A 22,917-nucleotide genomic window follows, 5' to 3' on the forward strand; every position below is an offset into this window, starting at 1 on the left:
ACCCTTGGATTCACACCAATGAAGATATTTACACCATATCTTATGATAGATATTCCTGGTGACAGGCTTTTGAGCCTGAATTAAGGTATCAATGACCGACTTGGAAAAACCACGCTTTGATAGAATCAAGCGTTCAATCTCCAAGCAGTCAGACGCAGAGAAATTAGATTTTGATTTTTGAAGTGACCTTGAAGTAGGAGGTCCTGCCTTAGCGGCAGAGTCCATGGTGGAAAGGATGACATGTCCACCAGATCTGCATACCAAGTCCTGTGTGGCCACGCAGGAGCTATCAAGATCACCGAAGTACTCTCCTGCTTGATCTTGGCAATCAGACGAGGGAGCAGAGGAAATGGTGTAAACACTTAAGCAAGGCTGAAGGACCAGGGCGCTGCTAGAGCATCTATCAGCGCTGCCTTGGGATCCCTGGACCTGGACCCGTAACGAGGAAGCTTGGCGTTCTGACGAGATACCATGAGATCCAGTTCTGGTTTGCCCCATAGTTGAATCAGCTGGGCAAATACCTCCGGATGTAGATCCCACTCCCCCAGATAAAAAATCTGCCGACTTAGAAAATCCGCCTCCCAGTTCTCTACTCCTGGGATATGGATAGCTGAGAGATGGCAAGAGTGAACCTCTGCCCATAGAATTATCTTTGAAACCTCCAACATTGCCAGGGGTCTCCTTGTTCCCCCCTGATGGTTGATATAGGCTACAGTCGTGATGTTGTCCGACTGAAATCTGATGAACCTGATCACAGCTAGCCGAGGCCAAGCCTGAAGAGCATTGAATATCACTCTTAGTTCCAGAATATTTATTGGAAGGAGGGCCTCCTCCTGAGTCCACGAACCCTGAGCCTTCAGGGAGTTCCAGACTGCACCCCAGCCCAGAAGGGTGGCATCTGTCGTTACTATAGTCCACTCTGGCCTGCGAAAACTCATTCCTCTGGACAGATGGACCTGAGATAGCCACCAGAGAAGAGAATCCCTAGTCTCTTGATCCAGATTTAGTAGAGGGGACAAATCTGTGTAATCCCCATTCCACTGATTGAGCATGCAAAGTTACAGTGGTCTGAGATGTAGGTGGGCAAACGGAACTATGTCCATTGCCGCTACCATTAAGCCGATTACTTCCATACACTGAGCCACTGACGGATGAGAAGTGGAATAAAGAGCACGGCAGGAAGTTAGAAGCTTTGACAACCTGACCTCTGTCATAAAAATTTTCATTTCTACTGAATCTATCAGAGTTCCTAGGAAGGAAACTCTTGTGAGAGGGGAGAGAGAACTCTTTCCTTCGTTCACCTTCCACCCGTGAGACCTCAGGAATGCCAGAACAATGTCCGTATGGGACCTGGCAATTTGAAAAGTCGACGCCTGTATCAGAATGTCGTCTAGGTAAGGGGCCACTGCTATGCCCCGTGGCCTTAGAACCGCCAGAAGGGACCCTAGAACCTTCGTAAAGATTCTTGGTGCCGTGGCTAACCCGAAGTGAAGAGCCACAAACTGGTAATGCCTGTCTAGGAAGGCGAACCTGAGAAACTGATGATGATCTCTGTGTATCGGAATGTGTAGATAAGCATCCTTTAAGTCCACGGTAGTCATATATTGACCCTCCTGGATCATAGGTAGGATGGTTCGAATAGTCTCCATCTTGAAGGATGGGACCCTGAGAAATTTGTTTAGGATCTTGAGATCCAAAATTGGTCTGAAAGTTCCCTCTTTTTTGGGAACTATAAACAGATTTGAATAGAAGCCCTGCCCCTGTTCCTCCTTTGGAACTGGGTGGATCACTCCCATAACCAGTAGGTCTTGAACGCAACGTAAGAATGCCTCTCTCTTTATCTGGTTTGCAGATAATTGTGAGAGATGAAATCTCCCCTTTGGAGATGAAGCTTTGAAATCCAGAAGATATCCCTGGGAAACAATCTCCAGAGCCCAGGGATCCTGGACGTCTCTCGCCCAAGCCTGGGCAAAGAGAGAAAGCCTGCCCCCCACTAGGTCCCGGATCGGGGGCTACTCCTTCATGCTGTCTTAGAGGCAGCAGCAGGTTTTTTGGCCTGCTTCCCCTTGTTCCAAGCCTGGTTAGGTCTCCAGACTGACTTGGACTGGGCAAAATTTCCCTCTTGTTTTGTAGTAGAGGAAGATGAAGCTGCGCCACTCTTGAATTTTCGAAAGGAACGAAAATTAGTCTGTTTGGTCCTTAATTTGTTGGACCTATCCTGGGGAAGGGCGTGGCCTTTTCCTCCAGTAATATCAGAAATGATCTCCTTCAGTCCAGGCCCGAATAGGGTCTGCCCCTTGAAGGGGATGTTGAGAAGTTTAGACTTTGAAGTAACGTCAGCTGACCAGGATTTAAGCCATAGCGCACTACGCGCCTGAATGGCAAAACCTGAATTATTAGCCGTTAGCTTGGTTAAATGAAAAACGGCGTCAGAAATAAATGAATTGGCTAATTTAAGAGCTTTAAGCCTGTCTAGGATATCATCCAATGGGGTCTCTACCTGTAGAGTCTCCTCAAGAGACTCGAACCAGAAAGCCGCTGCAGCAGTGACTGGGGCAATGCATGCAAGAGGCTGGAGAATAAAACCTTGTTGTATAAAGATTTTCTTAAGGAAACCCTCTAATTTTTTATCCATTGGATCTAGGAAAGCACAACTGTCCTCGACAGGGATAATTGTACGATTAGCTAGAGTAGAGACTGCTCCCTCCACCTTAGGGACCGTCTGCCATGAGTCCTGTGTTGCGGTATCTATAGGAAACATCTTTTTAAAAGCAGGAGGGGGAGAGAACGGTACACCTGGTCTATCCCATTCCTTAGTAATAATTTCTGAAAACCTCTTAGGGATTGGAAAGACGTCAGTGTAAACAGGCACTGCTAAATATTTGTCCATTTTACACAATTTCTCTGGGACTACAATAGTGTCACAGTCATCCAGAGTCGCTAAAACCTCCCTGAGCAACAAGCGGAGGTGTTCAAGCTTAAATTTAAACGCTGTCATTTCAGAGTCAGACTGAAGTAACGCCTTCCCTGAATCAGAAATGTCACCCACAGATAGAAGCTCTCCTTCTTCGGCTTCTGTACATTGTGAGGGTATATCAGACATAGCTACTAAAGCGTCAGAGAGCTCTGTATTTGTTCTAGCCCCAGAGCTGTCTCGCTTTCCTTGTAACCCTGGCAGTTTGGACAATACCTCTGTGAGGGTATGATTCATAATTGCCGCCATGTCTTGTAAGGTAAACGCATTGGACGCGCTAGATGTACTTGGCGTCACTTGAGCGGGAGTTATAGGTTCTGACACGTGGGGAGAGCTATATTCCATAACCTCCCTTTTGTCAGTCTGAGAAACCTCTGGTGATATATCTTTAAAAGCCATAATATGGTCTTTATAACTTATAGAAAGGTCAGTGCATTTGGTACACATTCTAAGAGGGGGTTCCACAATGGCTTCTAAACATAATGAACAAGGAGTTTCCTCTATGTCAGACATGTTTAACAGACTAGTAATGAGACCAGCAAGCTTGAAAAACACTTTAATAAATGTGAAAAAGCAATTATATAAAAACGGTACTGTGCCTTTAAGAGAAAAAAACTACCACAAAAATAAAAAAATAGGCCCCTCCCACCATGCACTCAATGTCAGAGGGCCTTAAAAAAGTACTCCTAGGAGTAATCTAACTAGCTATGTGGAAAACTAGGCCCCAAAATAAAGATTTATCACCCTCAGAGAAAAAATGTTTTTTCTATTAACCATGCAAACGTTTTTACACTAAGCAATATGAGTATTAACATGAATATTACCCTTTTTTGCAAGAATGATCCCAGTCGTTGTTAAATCACTGTATCAGGCTTACCTCAAACATACCAGGCACTGTCAGCATTTTGTAGAACAGCAAAAACACAAGAAATAGGAGCACCTGACACCAGCCGTTAGTAGTGGATTCAAATTCAAATTTAATGAACAGGGTATTTCACCGCAACATACGGTATACACGAAACAAAGTATACACAGGGACTTTGTCCCTTGTTAAAAGTTAGTTGATACAGAGGAGCTTAAAGTAGTGAGTGTAAACAAAGCTGGTTACCAGAAAAAAGGGCTAACGCGTTTCGGCGTGAGCCTTACTCATAGCCTCATAAAACACACATTCACCGTGAAAGTTTAAAACACCTAGCACCCAGCCTGATTGGTTGGTGTGAAACACACCCTACACACATATGGACCAATCCGTAACTAAAGTTCAACAATATATGTACACACACACACCCCTATTTCCCACCCCCTTGATACTTGCACTAAAGAATCTAGAGAATACAGAATAATGAAACTTCTCATGATATTCATAATATTCAATATAAACATAATGAATTGAACCCTATTCCCTTAATCACTGAGTACTCCAAAACCGCGGAGGGTTTAAACCAAATGACCCTGACAGGAAGCGATCCCATAGTGAACAGTGCACAAACCATGTCAACCTGTCACGGAGATTCTCCGTTCAGCAGATTATCAGAGTCCGAGTTGAGAGCTCAAAGTGGGAGGGAACAAGTCCAATACACCTCCCTGATAGGATAACACAAGACCCCGGCCAATAACTAAGCCGGGGCACGCCTCCCGAACATACGTCAATGTTGTTGATCAACAACAGCAACGGGCTGAGCGCTGAAGCGCATATATATACACCACATAGTCCCACTCCAAGGGACCGGATAGGGGGCAAATCCTATAAACAAAGGGTAAGGTAACGGAACAAATGGAGATCTCAAAGGGACACATAAATAGGTCAATATAAGCACAAAAGGTGCAGCCAAAAACCGATCCTAGGCAATGACCAAACCATCGTCCCTCTCAAAAGCTCCTACTAATGGAAAGAATATGTTTAACTACCAATCTCCCATCCAAATACATACAGAGAAAGTTAATAAATGTGAAATAAAAATGAGAAATAAAAAGACTGATCAAATAATGAACATAATAAGGCCATATACAGATATGAATCAATATATAAATAATTCTTTGTTGTGAGTGTGGTCACCTCATCACCACCCAGAGTGATAGGGATGGGGAGTGCATGCAGAGCACAAAGGTATATTGCACACACACTAGAGCCCATGTTACAAAGTGTGATGGGTGCTATCCAATATCCCGGCACTCAAACCTGCCTAAGATCACCACAGATTTCAAGAACAGCCTATAATCATCTAAATATAAATACAAAGATAGATGCATTTAAGAGGAATTGTACATTCTACATTGTGAAATTATTTTAATATTTAAAATTATAATTGCATAAATAGCACTACCGGATAAAGAAGGTAACAAACCTAATGGGACCAAAAATTGATTAAATCAAACTCCGAGTTCAGGCCCCCTGGAATCCTAGTCTTTAGCTTAAAGATTCAGAAGGCCTCCTTCTCTCCGAGTTTGTTGACTCTATTCCCCTGTCCTCTTCTCAAGGGAACCTTGTCAATAATAGTCCAAACAAAAGACCTTAGTGACTTGTTATGAATCTCCACAAAATGTTTCACTAGGGGGGTCGTTTTGGAACCAATTCTAATGTCTGACATATGTTCCTTTATGCGTGTTCTTGCCTCCCGCGTCGAAAGTCCCACATATTGCAGTGAACAAAGGCTGCAGGTGATGAGATACACAATATAAGTTTGTCTACAATTTAGACAATACTTAATGTTAAATCTCTCTCCACTCATTGTGGAGACAAAAGTGTCCCCCACAATTAGTTTTTCACAAGCCACACAAGTGTGGTGGTGGCACTTAAAGGCCCCCATTGATGTCAGCCATGAGGAGGTCCGATTGGGAACATCACTCCAAATTTTCGTAGGAGCAACCATATTCCCTATCGTCTTGTTTTTCCTATAGGCAAATCTTATTCCTCTTTCCACTGTGTCTATCAACCCATCGTCCGCCAACAGGAGGTTAAAATGTTTATCCACTATTCGGCAGATCTCATCATATTGTCTAGAGTACTCAGTGATGAAGGACACCCTATCACCAAAACTGTTAGTGTCTGAACCACCCTCTCTATTCTTATTTCTCTTCCCCATGGTGAGAAGTTTCTCCCTGGGGATCCTTTCTACATCTTTCCTAGCCTTCATGATCACAGTAGAATCATAGCCTCTTTCCTTTAGTCTCAGAGCCAGGTCATCCACCTGTCTCTCATAAGCAGTGCGAAACGTGCAGTTCCTCTTGAGGCGGATGAACTGGCTCTTAGCCACACCCCTGAATACTCTTCTGGGGTGACAGCTAGAGGCGTGTAATAGTGAATTCCCCGCTATGGGTTTGCGGAAAACCTCCGTTGTGATCCCCTGGCCCTGCACACCTTCCAGTGTGATATCCAGGAAGTCAACACGTCTTTCCTGTATCTCAGAGGTGAAGCTCAGTCCACAATCATTGATCTCCAAGCTGGCCACAAACTCAGTAAGCCGGTGCTCGGTTCCTCCCCATACAAACAACAGATCATCAATAAATCGGCCATACCAAATGATGTCTGATCTGAACATGTTCTGATCTCCAAAGACGTGGGACAGCTCCCACCATCCCATGAAGATATTAGCATAGGATGGGGCAAATTTGGCTCCCATAGCTGTCCCACGCCTCTGGAGATAGAACTGTCCCATGAACTCAAAATAGTTATGAGTGAGGAGGAACCGAGTTACCTCCACTACAAAATCCACAAACAGGGGATCCCCCCCATAGTATCTATTTAGGAAGAACCGTACAGCCTCCAACCCTTTGTCATGAGGGATGGACGTGTAAAGGGACTTAACATCCACAGTGAGCCATCTGTAATTTGTCCCCCATGTTATTTGACTCAAGAGGTTCAAAACATGTTTTGTATCCGCCAGGTGACTCCACAGAGTGCTCACTAGTGGCTGCAAGATATCATCGAGCCATTCCGAGAGGTGTTCAAGTAATGAACCAATACCACTCACGATTGGCCTCCCCTGTACATTCACCAAGGATTTATGAACCTTGGGTAAATGGTTGAAAGTAGCGATAGTGGGGTTCGATACAAGGAGATATTCCTTAGTATCAGGATCAATAAACCCACCTTCTACCCCATCGTCCACCAGGGAGGCCATTCGTGACCGGTAGGCCCAAGTAGGGTCCCCTGGCAATACCGTATAGTCCTCTGTGTTAGTAAGTTGTCTTAGGGCCTCCAAAATGAAGTCCCTCCTATTTTGCAAAACTATGGTGCCACCCTTATCAGCAGCCCTAATTACAATCGCCTCATTTTTGCTAAGCTTCTCCAATGATTTTCTCTGTTTCCTCGTGATGTTACTCTGTTCCCCCCTCACTGACTTGTAATACAAACAAGTGAGGTCTTCTTCAATTCTATTTTGGAATTTCTCCAAGAGGTTACCCCTGCATACTTTGTTTCGTGTATACCGTATGTTGCGGTGAAATACCCTGTTCATTAAATTTGAATTTGAATCCACTACTAACGGCTGGTGTCAGGTGCTCCTATTTCTTGTGTTTTTGCTGTTTTACATGTTTGGGCCGAAGTGAGCACTGAACATACGGCTGTGAGCTGTGGATCTGGCGGATCTGGAAAGCAGCCAGCAGTTTTGCAGGACCAGGGATCGACAATAGCCTCCTCTCTACAGTGTGGAATCCATTGTTGCGGTCCGGTGAGATACGTGGAATACCGCTGGAGCAACTATAATTCATAAGGTATTTGCCTACTGTCCTATGAGGGGAGTCCTGTTACTTTGCCATATTGATGTTTGTACTAATGTTCCATGTATTGGAAATACCATTTGGCTTGTGACTTTAAGATTTGTTTTTCCTGCATCCTTCAATAGTCTCCGGGGGTAGAGGAATCCTGTGGGGCTATGTGCTTTGGAGCTGCGCTATAACATATAATTCCTGGGGATCTATTGCAAAGTATGTCGGTGATGGTATACATATCAACCACTCTGATAGATAAATAACGTTTCTGTCTATAATACTTGATATTAGTGCACCAGTAATCCCCTATTTTGTACCAAACACCTTTTTTAATCTTTTCCTCTATATTTGTGGAACATATACACTGAAGTGTGGGGTCTGGCCTGACTCCAGGTGTTTGTACATTACCAACCAGATCCACAGCCATTATGGACAATGAGGGTATAACCAATACAGAGGGAGCTCCCACCTTATTTGCACTAAGGTCTGTGGAAGAGAGAGATCTCAATACTAAGGATTGTTATAAAAAATTTTCAACCAACAAAAGAAACTACAATCTCATAACACTTTTTGAGGAATTGGAATTTCTACTATTAAAGGAGGACAAACTATTTTGGGATATTAATACCCTAAACAAATACCAGGAGCTGGGAATCATACCCAGGGGGTTAAGATTGAACAAATATCCAACCTTCCTAACGGATGATAAAACTTTTATTGAATTGTGGAACAGCAAACTATCGGAATGTTCTCTTCAACTGATGAAACTAATTTGTGATTACAAGCAAAAGGAGCTAGAGGACACAGCCCTAAAAATCAGGGAGATACAGAAGGAGCTCAACACCCGATGTGAGGACACAAATTTCCTCAAGTTTAATGACACGCTACAACGGGTAGTGGCAGAGGCGAAAACTTTACTCCTCCAAATTAAACACAATAAATACCTACGAGATCAACAGGACTACGATCTCAATAGGGTGTATATATGGAATAAAAGGGATAGATCACTACTCAGAAGGGAACAGAACAAAAGTACCTTCCATCCCAACCAAAAGCGAGGTGGCCACAGGCGCAGAAGGAACAGAGGAAAGAGGGTAAACTTTTATGAGAGTGAGGGTGAATCTGAGGGCTCAGGGTCAGGATCAGGAGGAGAGGATTATCCCCCTGTCCAGAGTGTGAGACCTAAGAAAACCCCTCCCATCCTCAAAGCACCCACCAAACAATTTTTCTCCCAGTCGAACTATAGAGAGGAACCGATTACAGACACTGAAACAAGGGGTGATAACCGCACCCGGGATCAAGCACAGCATGAACAGGTTTTTTCCATCCCCCAAAAAGCACCAGAAGGGGGGGGAGGAGGAAACCCAAACACGAACCAAGGTGCAGACCACCAGTACAAAGAACAACGGAGGTACCCCCAGAGAAGGGGAAGAGGAAATTACAGGTTTTGAATATTATCAACCTGTCCGAATACAGTCCTGATCCACATGAACTTGAGGTTCTCAGCTTAGGATTGACTTTTGTGCCAACAGCAGATTTTGACTTGTTCAGGACATTGCTCAATGTAAATAAACTTATACGTGACCTTTCTTTAAAAAATGTTTTTAAGATGTATCCCGTAAGGGAGGAAAATGAGAGTCACGTTGCCATTCAGAAGGGGTTGAGACCTATGCATGCAACAGCCCTGAGGGACAATTCCCTCAATTTCCAAGAGTTCTGTGACATAGGGACTTTGGAATCTCTCTCAGAGGGTGGAGAATTCAACTCAACCACCTGCATTGGACTACCTACATTTAAGGAAAGGTCTAACTTTTACCCTATCCAATGCAGGGGTAACCTCTTGGAGAAATTCCAAAATAGAATTGAAGAAGACCTCACTTGTTTGTATTACAAGTCAGTGAGGGGGGAACAGAGTAACATCACGAGGAAACAGAGAAAATCATTGGAGAAGCTTAGCAAAAATGAGGCGATTGTAATTAGGGCTGCTGATAAGGGTGGCACCATAGTTTTGCAAAATAGGAGGGACTTCATTTCGGAGGCCCTAAGACAACTTACTAACACAGAGGACTATACGGTATTGCCAGGGGACCCTACTTGGGCCTACCGGTCACGACTGGCCTCCCTGGTGGACGATGGGGTAGAAGGTGGGTTTATTGATCCTGATACTAAGGAATATCTCCTTGTATCGAACCCCACTATCGCTACTTTCAACCATTTACCCAAGGTTCATAAATCCTTGGTGAATGTACAGGGGAGGCCAATCGTGAGTGGTATTGGTTCATTACTTGAACACCTCTCGGAATGGCTCGATGATATCTTGCAGCAACTAGTGAGCACTCTGTGGAGTCACCTGGCGGATACAAAACATGTTTTGAACCTCTTGAGTCAAATAACATGGGGGACAAATTACAGATGGCTCACTATGGATGTTAAGTCCCTTTACACGTCCATCCCTCATGACAAAGGGTTGGAGGCTGTACGGTTCTTCCTAAATAGATACTATGGGGGGGGGATCCCCTGTTTGTGGATTTTGTAGTGGAGGTAACTCGGTTCCTCCTCACTCATAACTATTTTGAGTTCATGGGACAGTTCTATCTCCAGAGGCGTGGGACAGCTATGGGAGCCAAATTTGCCCCATCCTATGCTAATATCTTCATGGGATGGTGGGAGCTGTCCCACGTCTTTGGAGATCAGAACATGTTCAGATCAGACATCATTTGGTATGGCCGATTTATTGATGATCTGTTGTTTGTATGGGGAGGAACCGAGCACCGGCTTACTGAGTTTGTGGCCAGCTTGGAGATCAATGATTGTGGACTGAGCTTCACCTCTGAGATACAGGAAAGACGTGTTGACTTCCTGGATATCACACTGGAAGGTGTGCAGGGCCAGGGGATCACAACGGAGGTTTTCCGCAAACCCATAGCGGGGAATTCACTATTACACGCCTCTAGCTGTCACCCCAGAAGAGTATTCAGGGGTGTGGCTAAGAGCCAGTTCATCCGCCTCAAGAGGAACTGCACGTTTCGCACTGCTTATGAGAGACAGGTGGATGACCTGGCTCTGAGACTAAAGGAAAGAGGCTATGATTCTACTGTGATCATGAAGGCTAGGAAAGATGTAGAAAGGATCCCCAGGGAGAAACTTCTCACCATGGGGAAGAGAAATAAGAATAGAGAGGGTGGTTCAGACACTAACAGTTTTGGTGATAGGGTGTCCTTCATCACTGAGTACTCTAGACAATATGATGAGATCTGCCGAATAGTGGATAAACATTTTAACCTCCTGTTGGCGGACGATGGGTTGATAGACACAGTGGAAAGAGGAATAAGATTTGCCTATAGGAAAAACAAGACGATAGGGAATATGGTTGCTCCTACGAAAATTTGGAGTGATGTTCCCAATCGGACCTCCTCATGGCTGACATCAATGGGGGCCTTTAAGTGCCACCACCACACTTGTGTGGCTTGTGAAAAACTAATTGTGGGGGACACTTTTGTCTCCACAATGAGTGGAGAGAGATTTAACATTAAGTATTGCCTAAATTGTAGACAAACTTATATTGTGTATCTCATCACCTGCAGCCTTTGTTCACTGCAATATGTGGGACTTTCGACGCGGGAGGCAAGAACACGCATAAAGGAACATATGTCAGACATTAGAATTGGTTCCAAAACGACCCCCCTAGTGAAACATTTTGTGGAGATTCATAACAAGTCACTAAGGTCTTTTGTTTGGACTATTATTGACAAGGTTCCCTTGAGAAGAGGACAGGGGAATAGAGTCAACAAACTTGGAGAGAAGGAGGCCTTCTGGATCTTTAAGCTAAAGACTAGGATTCCAGGGGGCCTGAACTCGGAGTTTGATTTAATCAATTTTTGGTCCCATTAGGTTTGTTACCTTCTTTATCCGGTAGTGCTATTTATGCAATTATAATTTTAAATATTAAAATAATTTCACAATGTAGAATGTACAATTCCTCTTAAATGCATCTATCTTTGTATTTATATTTCGATGATTATAGGCTGTTCTTGAAATCTGTGGTGATCTTAGGCAGGTTTGAGTGCCGGGATATTGGATAGCACCCATCACACTTTGTAACATGGGCTCTAGTGTGTGTGCAATATACCTTTGTGCTCTGCATGCACTCCCCATCCCTATCACTCTGGGTGGTGATGAGGTGACCACACTCACAACAAAGAATTATTTATATATTGATTCATATCTGTATATGGCCTTATTATGTTCATTATTTGATCAGTCTTTTTATTTCTCATTTTTATTTCACATTTATTAACTTTCTCTGTATGTATTTGGATGGGAGATTGGTAGTTAAACATATTCTTTCCATTAGTAGGAGCTTTTGAGAGGGACGATGGTTTGGTCATTGCCTAGGATCGGTTTTTGGCTGCACCTTTTGTGCTTATATTGACCTATTTATGTGTCCCTTTGAGATCTCCATTTGTTCCGTTACCTTACCCTTTGTTTATAGGATTTGCCCTCTATCCGGTCCCTTGGAGTGGGACTATGTGGTGTATATATATGCGCTTCAGCGCTCAGCCCGTTGCTGTTGTTGATCAACAACATTGACGTATGTTCGGGAGGCGTGCCCCGGCTTAGTTATTGGCCGGGGTCTTGTGTTATCCTATCAGGGAGGTGTATTGGACTTGTTCCCTCCCACTTTGAGCTCTCAACTCGGACTCTGATAATCTGCTGAACGGAGAATCTCCGTGACAGGTTGACATGGTTTGTGCACTGTTCACTATGGGATCGCTTCCTGTCAGGGTCATTTGGTTTAAACCCTCCGCGGTTTTGGAGTACTCAGTGATTAAGGGAATAGGGTTCAATTCATTATGTTTATATTGAATATTATGAATATCATGAGAAGTTTCATTATTCTGTATTCTCTAGATTTTTTAGTGCAAGTATCAAGGGGGTGGGAAATAGGGGTGTGTGTACATATATTGTTGAACTTTAGTTACGGATTGGTCCATATGTGTGTAGGGTGTGTTTCACACCAACCAATCAGGCTGGGTGCTAGGTGTTTTAAACTTTCACGGTGAATGTGTGTTTTATGAGGCTATGAGTAAGGCTCACGCCGAAACGCGTTAGCCCTTTTTTCTGGTAACCAGCTTTGTTTACACTCACTACTTTAAGCTCCTCTGTATCAACTGACTTTTAACAAGGGACACTGTCCCTGTGTATACTTTGTTTCGTGTATACCGTATGTTGCGGTGAAATACCCTGTTCATTAAATTTGAATTTGAATCCACTACTAACGGCTGGTGTCAGGTGCTCCTATTTCTTGTGTTTTTGCTGTTTTACATGTTTGGGCCGAAGTGAGCACTGAACATACGGCTGTGAGCTGTGGATCTGGCGGATCTGGAAAGCAGCCAGCAGTTTTGCAGGACCAGGGATCGACAATAGCCTCCTCTCTACAGTGTGGAATCCATTGTTGCGGTCCGGTGAGATACGTGGAATACCGCTGGAGCAACTATAATTCATAAGGTATTTGCCTACTGTCCTATGAGGGGAGTCCTGTTACTTTGCCATATTGATGTTTGTACTAATGTTCCATGTATTGGAAATACCATTTGGCTTGTGACTTTAAGATTCGTTTTTCCTGCATCCTTCAATAGTCTCCGGGGGTAGAGGAATCCTGTGGGGCTATGTGCTTTGGAGCTGCGCTATAACATATAATTCCTGGGGATCTATTGCAAAGTATGTCGGTGATGGTATACATATCAACCACTCTGATAGATAAATAACGTTTCTGTCTATAATACTTGATATTAGTGCACCAGTAATCCCCTATTTTGTACCAAACACCTTTTTTGCTCTTTTCCTCTATATTTGTGGAACAGCATTTTGTAGACCTTATCATCTCTCTAGAAAAAAATATACTGAACATACCTCAAAGCAGGCAATCTGCAGACCGTCCCCCCAACTGAAGTTTTCTTTCCATACTCTTCAGTTATGTGTGAACAGCAATGGACCTTAGTTACAAACCGCTAAGATCATCAAACCTCCAGGCAGAATTCTTCTTCCAATTTCTGCCTGAGAGTAAAACAGTACAACGCCGGTACCGTTTAAAAATAACAAACTCTTGATTGAAGGTAAAAACTACACTAAGTCACCACATATCTCTTGATACTTCCTTTCTTGTCGAGAGCTGCAAGAGAATGACTGGGGGTGGCAGTTAGGGGAGGAGCTATATAGACAGCTCTGCTGTGGGTGTCCTCTTGCAGCTTCCTGTTGGGAAGGAGAATATCCCACAAGTAATGGATGAACCCGTGGACTGGATACACCTTTACAAGAGAAACATGAATTACTCCTGAAACAGCTCTCACAGGATGCAAGTATGTCTGCTACCCATAATGCATTGCCTTAGACAATTTATTGTCATTACTATAAAGCCTTGTTTTTCATCCTGTGGCATTTACACCCTGCTGTATTTAAAGCATAGGAAACAGATACTCAAGTGATTGCGCACTCTAATTGTCCCAGCTACAGATTCAGCAAAGATTAATAGTCATTATAACAAAATAGTGACATTTTGAAGGTAAAGTGTCAGATAAAGTGCTGTAGCAAAATACCATTTAAAATAAAATTATTAACCCCTAATCTGCCGCTCTGGACATCGCCGCCACTATAGTAAACATATTTACCCCTAAACCGACGTACTCCCGCATCGTAAACACTAGTTAAATATTATTAACCCCTAATCTGCTGTCCCTAACATCGCCGCAACCTACATTACTGTTATTAACCCCTAATCTGCTGCCCCCAAAATCGCTGCCACTATACTAAAGTTATTAACCCCTAAACCTAACCCTAAGTCTAACACTAACACCCACTAACTTTAATATAATTAAAATAAATCTAAATAAAAATTACTATCATTAACTAAATAATTTCTATTTAAAACTAAATACTTAGCTATAAAATAAACCCTATGCTAGCTACAATATAACTAATAGTTACATTGTAGCTAGCTTAGGTTTATTAATTAACTAATTTACAAAAAACAAACACTAAATTACACAAAATAAAAAAAGAAATGATCAAATATTTAAACTAATTACACCTTATCTAATAGCCCTATCCAAATAAAAAAAGCCCCCCAAAATAAAAAATAAACCCTAGCCTACACTTAACTACCAATAGCCCTTAAAAGGGCCTTTTGCGGGGCATTGCCCCAAATAAATCAGCAATTTTACCTGTAAACAAATGATACAAACAACCCCCCCAACAGTAAAACCCACCACCCACACAACCAAACCCCCCAAATAAAAACCTGTCTAAAAAACCTAAACTCCCCATTGCCCTGAAAAGGGCATTTGGATGGGCATTGCCCTTAAAATGGCATTTAGCTCTTTTTCTGTGTCCAAACCCTAATTTAAAAATAAAACCCACCCAATAAACCCTTAAAAAAACCTAACACTAACCCCCACTTACAGTTTTTGAAGACCCGACACCCATCCTCAACGAAGTGGCAGAAGTCTTCATCCAAGCCGGCAGAAGTCTTCATCCAGACGGTATCTTCTATCTTCATCCATCCGGTGCGGAGCAGCTCCATCTTAAAGACATCTTGGGCGGAGCATCCTCTTCTTCCGACGGCTCTTCTCGAATGAAGGTTCCTTTAAGTGACGTCATCCAAGATGGCGTCCCTTGAATTCCGATTGGCTGATAGAATTCTATAAGCCAATCGGAATTAAAGGTGAAAAAATCCTATTGGCTGATGCAATCAGCCAATAGGATTGAGCTTGCATTCTATTGGCTGATTGGAACAGACTTCGGCCCGCTTGGATGAAGACTTCTGCCGGCTTCGCTGAAGATTTCTGCCGCTTCGTTGAGGATGGATGTCGGGTCCTCAAAAACTGAAAGTGGATATTCGGGGGTTAGTGTTAGGTTTTTTTAAGGGTTTATTGGGTGGGTTTTATTTTTAGATTAGGGTTTGGGCACAGAAAAAGAGATAAATGCCCTTTTAAGAGCAATGCCCATCCAAATGCCCTTTTCAGGGCAATGAGGAGCTTAGGTTTTTAGATAGGTTTTTATTTGGGGGGGTTGGTTGTGTGAGTGGTGGGTTTTACTGTTGGGGGGTGTTTTTTTTTTTTTACAGGTAAAAGAGCGGATTTCTTTGGGGCAATGCCCCGCAAAAGGCCCTTTTAAGGGCTATTGGCAGTTTAGGCTATGGGTTTTTTTATTTTGGGGGGGTTTATTTTGATAGGGCTATTAGATTAGGTGTAATTAGTTTAAATATTTGATAATATGTTTTTTATTTTGTGCAATTTAGTATGTTTTTTTTTATTTAGTTAATTGTATTGAATTAATGTAATTTATTTAATTGTAGTGTAAGGTTAGGTGTTAGTGTAACTCAGGTTAGGATTTATTTTACAGGTAAATTTGTATTTATTTTAGCTAGGTAATTAGTAAATAGTTGATAACTATTTACTAACTAGTCTATCTAGTTAAAATAAATACAAAGTTACCTGTGAAATAAAAATAAAACCTAAGCTAGATACAATGTAACTATTAGATATATTGTAGCTAGCTTAGGTTTTATTTAACAGGTAAGTATTTAGTTTTAAATAGGAACTATTTAGATTTATTGTAATTACATTAAAGTTAGTGGGTGTTAGGGTTACGTTAGGGCTAGGGTTAGGGGTTAATAAGTGTATGTAGGTGGCAGCGATGTCAGGGGCGGCAGATTAGGGGTTAATAAGTGTAATGTAGGTGGCGGCGATGTCGGGGGTGGCAGATTAGGGGTTAATAAGTGTAATGTAGGTGGCGGCGATGTTAGGGACGGCAGATTAGGGGTTAATAAGTGTAGGTAGGTGGCGGCGATGTAGGGGGCGGCAGATTAGGGGTTAATAACTATAAACTAGATGCCAGCGATGTCGGGGGCGGCAGATTAGGGGTGTTTAGACTCAGGGTTTATGTTAGGGTTTTAGGTGTAAACATAAATTTTGTATCCCCATAGGAATCAATGGGGCTGCGTTACGGAGCTTTACGCTACTTTATTGCAGGTGTTAGGCTTTTTCTTAGCCGGCTCTCCCCATTGATGTCTATGGGGAAATCGTGCACGACCACGTAAAACCAGCTCAAAGCAGCGCTGGTATTGGAGTGCGGTATGGAGCTCAATTTTGCTCTACGCTCACTTATTGCCTGCTGACGCCGGGTTTATGAAAACCTGTAATAGCGGCGCTATAGGGAGGTGAGCGGTGACAATAACTTGCAAGTTAGTACCGAGCCGCTCATAACGCAAAACTCGTAATTCAGCCAAATGTTCTTTAACGATACAGAGCATATTATTCATAGCTTTACAATTTACTTCTATTATCAAATGTGCTTCATTCTCTTGGCATCCTTTGTTTAATGAACAGCAATGCACTACTGGAAGCTAGCTGAACACATCGGATGAGAAAATTACAAGAGGCATATATGTGCAACCACCAATCAGCAGTAGCTCCCAGTAGTGCATTGCTACTCCTGAATTTACTTAAGTATGCTTTTCAACACAGGATACCATGAAAACAAATCAAAATAGATAATAGAAGTAAATTGTAAGTTGTTTAAAATTGCATGTTCTATCTGAATCATGTTTAATTTTTACTTTACTGTCCCTTTAAATATCCCATCAGTGTATAATTCTAGTCCCAATGTAACACGAGGCTCTCCTAGAGTTATCTGGGAAAAATAGTTATAGTGCACAGGCAAAATTACTTACCAGTCCAGGTGTTTGATTTCTTTCCCACTCAGTAACTCTCTGATCTCCTCTCTGCATTTCTCTTGGTATTCTGGATGGAGAGCCAAATTATACAGAATCCAAGAAAGCCCACTGGCTGTCGTATCATGACCTTGAGGTGCAGCCAAAGTTAGAATACAAATTAGTCTTTATTCTTATAAAGTATAAAAACATTCTTTAATGATTTAGAATTTGATTTTAACAAGTTTCCAATTTACTTCTTTTTTAATTTTACTTCATACTCATGGTATTCTTTGTTGAAGAGACTATACTAGGTTGGTACTGTGTAGATGTCTGGAAAACTATATGGCAGCAGTTTTGCAAGAATCCTTTTGAGCAGTAGATGGCAGCGGTGTTCAAAAAAAAAAAAAGTATAACAAATTAATATTGCTCCTGAGCCTAACAACATGGTTTTCAACAAAGGCTACCAAAAGAATATACAATTTTTAAATTGTATACTCTGAGACATGAAAAAAATGTTTGGGGTTCCATGTCCCTTTAATTATATTGTTTCAGATAATGGTCAGGTTGATCTTTGGTTTTAATGAAATGAAATTGTGGACAATGTTTATAGGATTACTGAGTTAAAAGCAGTGGATTTATTTCAGTCTTTTAGGGTGATATCTTTTAATCAAAAATCTGTGTAAGCTTTTATACCACTATCTTTTTTATATTCTTAGATGTAATGGGTTTATGTTACATGATTTATACCCTCATTTTAGTAATCTTCAAGAACTTGCCTTTGTGCCATGTTGACATGGAAATAATATTGGTAAAAGCCTGGTTAGGGCAAAAATAGTGAAGAGATTCAATAGTATTTAAACCATTTACATTACCTATCACCTAGATTACGAGTTTTGCGCTAAACAGGGCGTGAAAATAAAGTAAAAAAATTGCGTTATTGCACTTTCCATAGCGCTGCCATTAAAAGTTACTGAAAAACCTCCTTGTGCTGTGCGTTATGGTGCATTAAGCTCCATAACACACAAAAGCCAAGGGCTGAGTTTACGTGCTTGTGCACGCTTTCTCCCATAGACATCACCTGAGATTGCGGAATGGCAAATCGCAGTAACGCAATCCCCATTGATGTCTATGGGGGAAAGAAAGTGAAGTTTAAACCTAACACCCTAACATAAACCCCTAGTCTAAACACCTCTAATCCGCTGCCCCCGAAATTGCCGACAGTAAATAAAATTATTAACCTGTAATCCGACGCTCCCCAACGCTAAATAAAGTTATTAACCCCTAATCCGCCATTCCCCAACACTAAATAAACCTATTAACCCCTAAACAGCCAGCCCCCACATCGTAACTACTAAACTAAAGCTATTAACCCCTAAACCGCCGGCCTCACACATATAAAAACACTAAATTAAACTATTAACACCTAAACCTAACACCCCCTAACTTTAAATTAAAATTACAATATAACTATCTTTAAATAAATAAAAACTTACCTGTGAAAAAAAAACAACCTAAGTTCAAACTATAAATTAACCTAACATAACTATTCTAATAAAATAAACTACCAGGGGGGCGGGGCCAACTTCTGAAGCGGCAGGACGCGTCTTGGTGAAGCTCCTGGTTTCAATTATATTTATACAATATTTAGACACCATTAACTAACTAATATTAGTTTATTTGAGCACAGATAATACGGACAACATTATTGAGAGACTTTGAGGCTGATAGTTGACGGCATACCTGACCTATGCTCTTCAGAAAGACACGCGGGCCTATCTATACATGGTCCAGTTAAAACATAGCCCACGAATCTAGCAGCCGCGTGTCTAGGGCTACCGCACAGTCCCCCCCAGCCTTCTGGGTTACAAAGTAGACTCGTTCTACCAAAAACACCTCTTTCACGCTTAAAAGAGAACCATCCACTCTGTCAATACAGATTCAATATACTTAACACACTGAGAGCTAATATTAAAGATGGAGGCTATAAACAAATGGGAGCGCAACTTGAAACAACTTATGGAGTTCCACAGACAGGCCCTGCAGGTTGAGCTATACAATCTCCTTATAGCTGCAAGCCCCACGAAACAGACTCTATCCGCAGCAGCATGCAGGACAGCAGATGATCATGAGGGTGATGATATGCTGCCGAGGAGAGATAACAGTTGAGAGGACCCAGTGCCTAGAGAGCCCTCAGTGTGCAACTCGGGAACGCATACAGTTCAAGAGCAGACCGTAGTTAGTGAGGAGGTTTTTCCAGACCTGATGACACCGGACAAGGATATTGCATCAGTTCTTACCCACATCGTGGAGATAGAGCATCAGGACTTTGCTGAAGATACGGAACTGATTTCTCTTTCGCTAGCAGCAGAGGCTCAGGCGGGCCGCTTACCTCAGCACCCCTTCAGCTCTAAGTTCTCAGCTGTATGCGAACTACAACTCACTCCTAAGAAGGGGAAGCTTTTAAATAGTGCTCGCATTATGGTGAGTTCTAGCGCACTCGGACAATGTCCTGAGCTCCTATATACTCACAGCACCTTGTTACGCTGTCCACAGAATTTGGTCATAGGCCGTTCCTCAGAGAGACAAGAGGCTTGGAGAATTGCTGAGGAGTTTGCCTCATGGCTCTGGTTGGTGACTTTCAAGTTTGGAGATACTGCTGAGGATCCCTGGTTGATAGTACGATTGTCTGCACAGAACCAGACTAAAGTCGGAATCGGATGAATGCTTTTTTTGGTTCACAGATGCCAGCAGCATACCTGGTATATATATACTATAGAATCTAACATTGGACATAAGACTTTACTACTTATGATGTTACCTCTATATTTAGATGTTTTTAACCTGTTTTTTTCGTAGTCAAGCAGGTCACTATTAATTCTCCTTGGTTGAAATATCTTGTGCACTTATGACGGCACCCCATGCCTGATACCTGGAGGGCTAGGAAAATTTATGTTATACCAATTGTTGGTCTGTTCTGTCACCATGGGTTATGTGTCATGTATATGCATATATAGCGTTTAGAGTGTCCCTTTTTTCATGTCACTAGGTCATTATATATTACCCCTATTGTGGTCCAAATCCCAGTCATGCTTGACATATGGGTACATGCTTAACTGGTACTTGTATAAGAGAGGAGCTGACAGATACACCTACTGTGTTCCCTTTTCCCCCTCCTTCCAGACTTGCATGCTATCATTGCTAGAATATTCTGTATGGGGGTTTGCCTACTATATATTTACAGAGTCACTATGCTTGTGTTTATGGTTTATACTAAAATATGGGGGCAATTATTGACTTGTTCTGATTATATTTCACTTAATTTACTAGAGCCGAGACAATCTTGGTATATATGCCAGGTTACAGAGTTTCCCCTATTAGTGCTTCCTAGCTGTGCTGTTAGCGGCCGAGACAGCATGGCACATCTTACTACTTATTTCAGGGGCCTCTGTAGGCAGGTATTAATTAGATACAGGGAGCTTGGCAAGATACCTATACCTACATAACCTGTATACCTAGAATATGCCATATATATATGCTCTTTATTTCATCTGTGTATTAACAACCTCCTCACTGACTACTTCAACTATGGATGAGATGAGTTACCGAGCCACTGATATAACTAGCTTTAGGGCAAGCATAGTTGAAGCTTCTTCATCTCTTGTTAACTAATCCTTACGGTGTGGATAACCTACGCATATTACACTAGTCTCTTTAATTAGTGCCGGCTAGCTTACTCCTGTCAGGACCAAAGGGAATTATAATTAACACTTTGCACCCCAATATACTAAACCATGTTTTTATTCCTACTCTGGGTTCTGTTATTAGTTTAGTGCACCTCTCTGGGACTTAGACTCAACTTACAGACTGGGTACAAAAAGAGTCCTGCTAGCACATCTCCCAATTTATATAATTAAGGCTCATGTGATACTGGGATGGATGGAGGTAATTTAAAAATTTATTAAACTAGAGGTGTGTGCAGTTAATATCCTGCGCTTCTAAAGCCCTACTCCCTTCATTATGCCCTGTGTAGCCATTTCTTTGGATCACGTGACCTATAAATGGTCACAACTTGTTATCAGGGGTGTAGATTATTAAGAGAACAAAATAAATAAAAATAATAGGTTCACTATAAGGGATCCATGAGTGTTCCCCTCCTATTCCATGTTACCTACTAAAGCTTTATATATTTTATGAAGAGGTCCAAGAGTGGCCTCCTGAGCCATTTAGTGGGTTTACAGTTGGCGAGGCAAATTAGGTACATACTAATGTTCTATGTCATACAATTGCGTATCATATGTTTTTTTTTTTTCTCTTTCTATGTTTGGCTGTATATTGCACAAATCTTTGGGACAATTGTGTACTGTTTATCAATATTTACTGTTTATATGCCTCTAATTGAACCTCAATAAAAAAAAAAAAAATAAATAAAAAAAAATAAACTACCAATTAAAAATCCTAAATTACATGATTAATACTACGAAAAAATAAAAAAAAACTCTAAGATTACAAAAAATAATAAACACTAGAATTACGATAAATAAAAAACTCTAAGATTACAAAAAATAATAAACTAAATTATCAAAAATTAAAAAAACAATTACACCTAATCTAATAGCCCTATAAAAATAAAAAGCCCCCCAAAATAAAAACACCCCCTAACCTACAATAAACTACCAATAGCCCTTAAAAGGGCATTTTGTAGGGCATTGCCCTAAGTTAAACAGCTCTTTTACCTAGAAAAAAATACAAAGTCCCACCAACAGTAAAACCCATCACCCAACCAACCCCACCAAAATAAAAAACCTAAGTCTAAAAAAATCCTAAAATACTCATTGCCCCTAAAGCCGTAATTTTACTATTTAACACCCATATCAAAGTTGTCTTCGTTGACTCATGTTGTTAATTAAAGTATCCATGAGGACTGTTTATTCTTGGAGAAACTTCTCAGAAGATAAAGAAGAGCACTGGACAACATAACATAACATGTACATGATATTGGGGCATCAAGGCAGAGAAAAAATATAAGGATGTGGGGGGGAAAAGATATTTCATACAATTGTGTTATTTGATGGATTTATAAATATTTTTATCAGTAGATGAATTATGCATTTCTGAGATAAAGAGGCCTACTTATCAAGTCATCAACTTACTTGCATTCGACGGCACCAATACGCTCGCCTAAGATTGCCTAACATTGTGGCCGCGGACCTGAATACGCTCTCCATATTTAACATAAAAAGCTGTTAAAAAGCCGCGCACCAAGTACGGGGCGATGAGCAGCGGACTGTTGTTAACTAAGTCATCGATCTCGCTGCTATTCGGCTTTTTCCCACCACCCACACAACCAAACCCCTCCAAATAAAAACCTAACTAAAAAAACCTAAGCTCCCCATTGCCCTGAAAAGGGCATTTGTATGGGCATTGCCCTTAAAAGGGCATTTAGCTCTTTTTCAAAAGCCCAAACCCTAATCTAAAATTAAAACCCACCCAATAAACTCTTAAAAAAAGCTAACACTATCCC

The 22,917-nt window shown here is 41.6% G+C and overlaps 1 protein-coding gene across 1 annotated transcript in view; it reads right to left on the reverse strand.

Annotated features, from left to right (window-relative positions):
• LOC128652441 (ultra-long-chain fatty acid omega-hydroxylase-like) overlaps positions 1-22,917 on the reverse strand; it is a 204,891-nt gene that overhangs the window by 66,422 nt on the left and 115,552 nt on the right. Inside the window, exons 9-10 of the mRNA XM_053705380.1 lie at positions 19,926-20,062; positions 17,415-17,579 (exon numbers count right to left, since the gene is read on the reverse strand). Coding sequence (XP_053561355.1) covers positions 17,415-17,579; positions 19,926-20,062 — 302 coding nt within the window. The remainder of the gene's footprint in view (positions 1-17,414; positions 17,580-19,925; positions 20,063-22,917) is intronic.

This window comes from Bombina bombina, chromosome 3 (genome assembly GCF_027579735.1).
Source record: "Bombina bombina isolate aBomBom1 chromosome 3, aBomBom1.pri, whole genome shotgun sequence".
In the NCBI taxonomy this organism is placed as follows: Eukaryota; Metazoa; Chordata; class Amphibia; order Anura; family Bombinatoridae; genus Bombina; species Bombina bombina.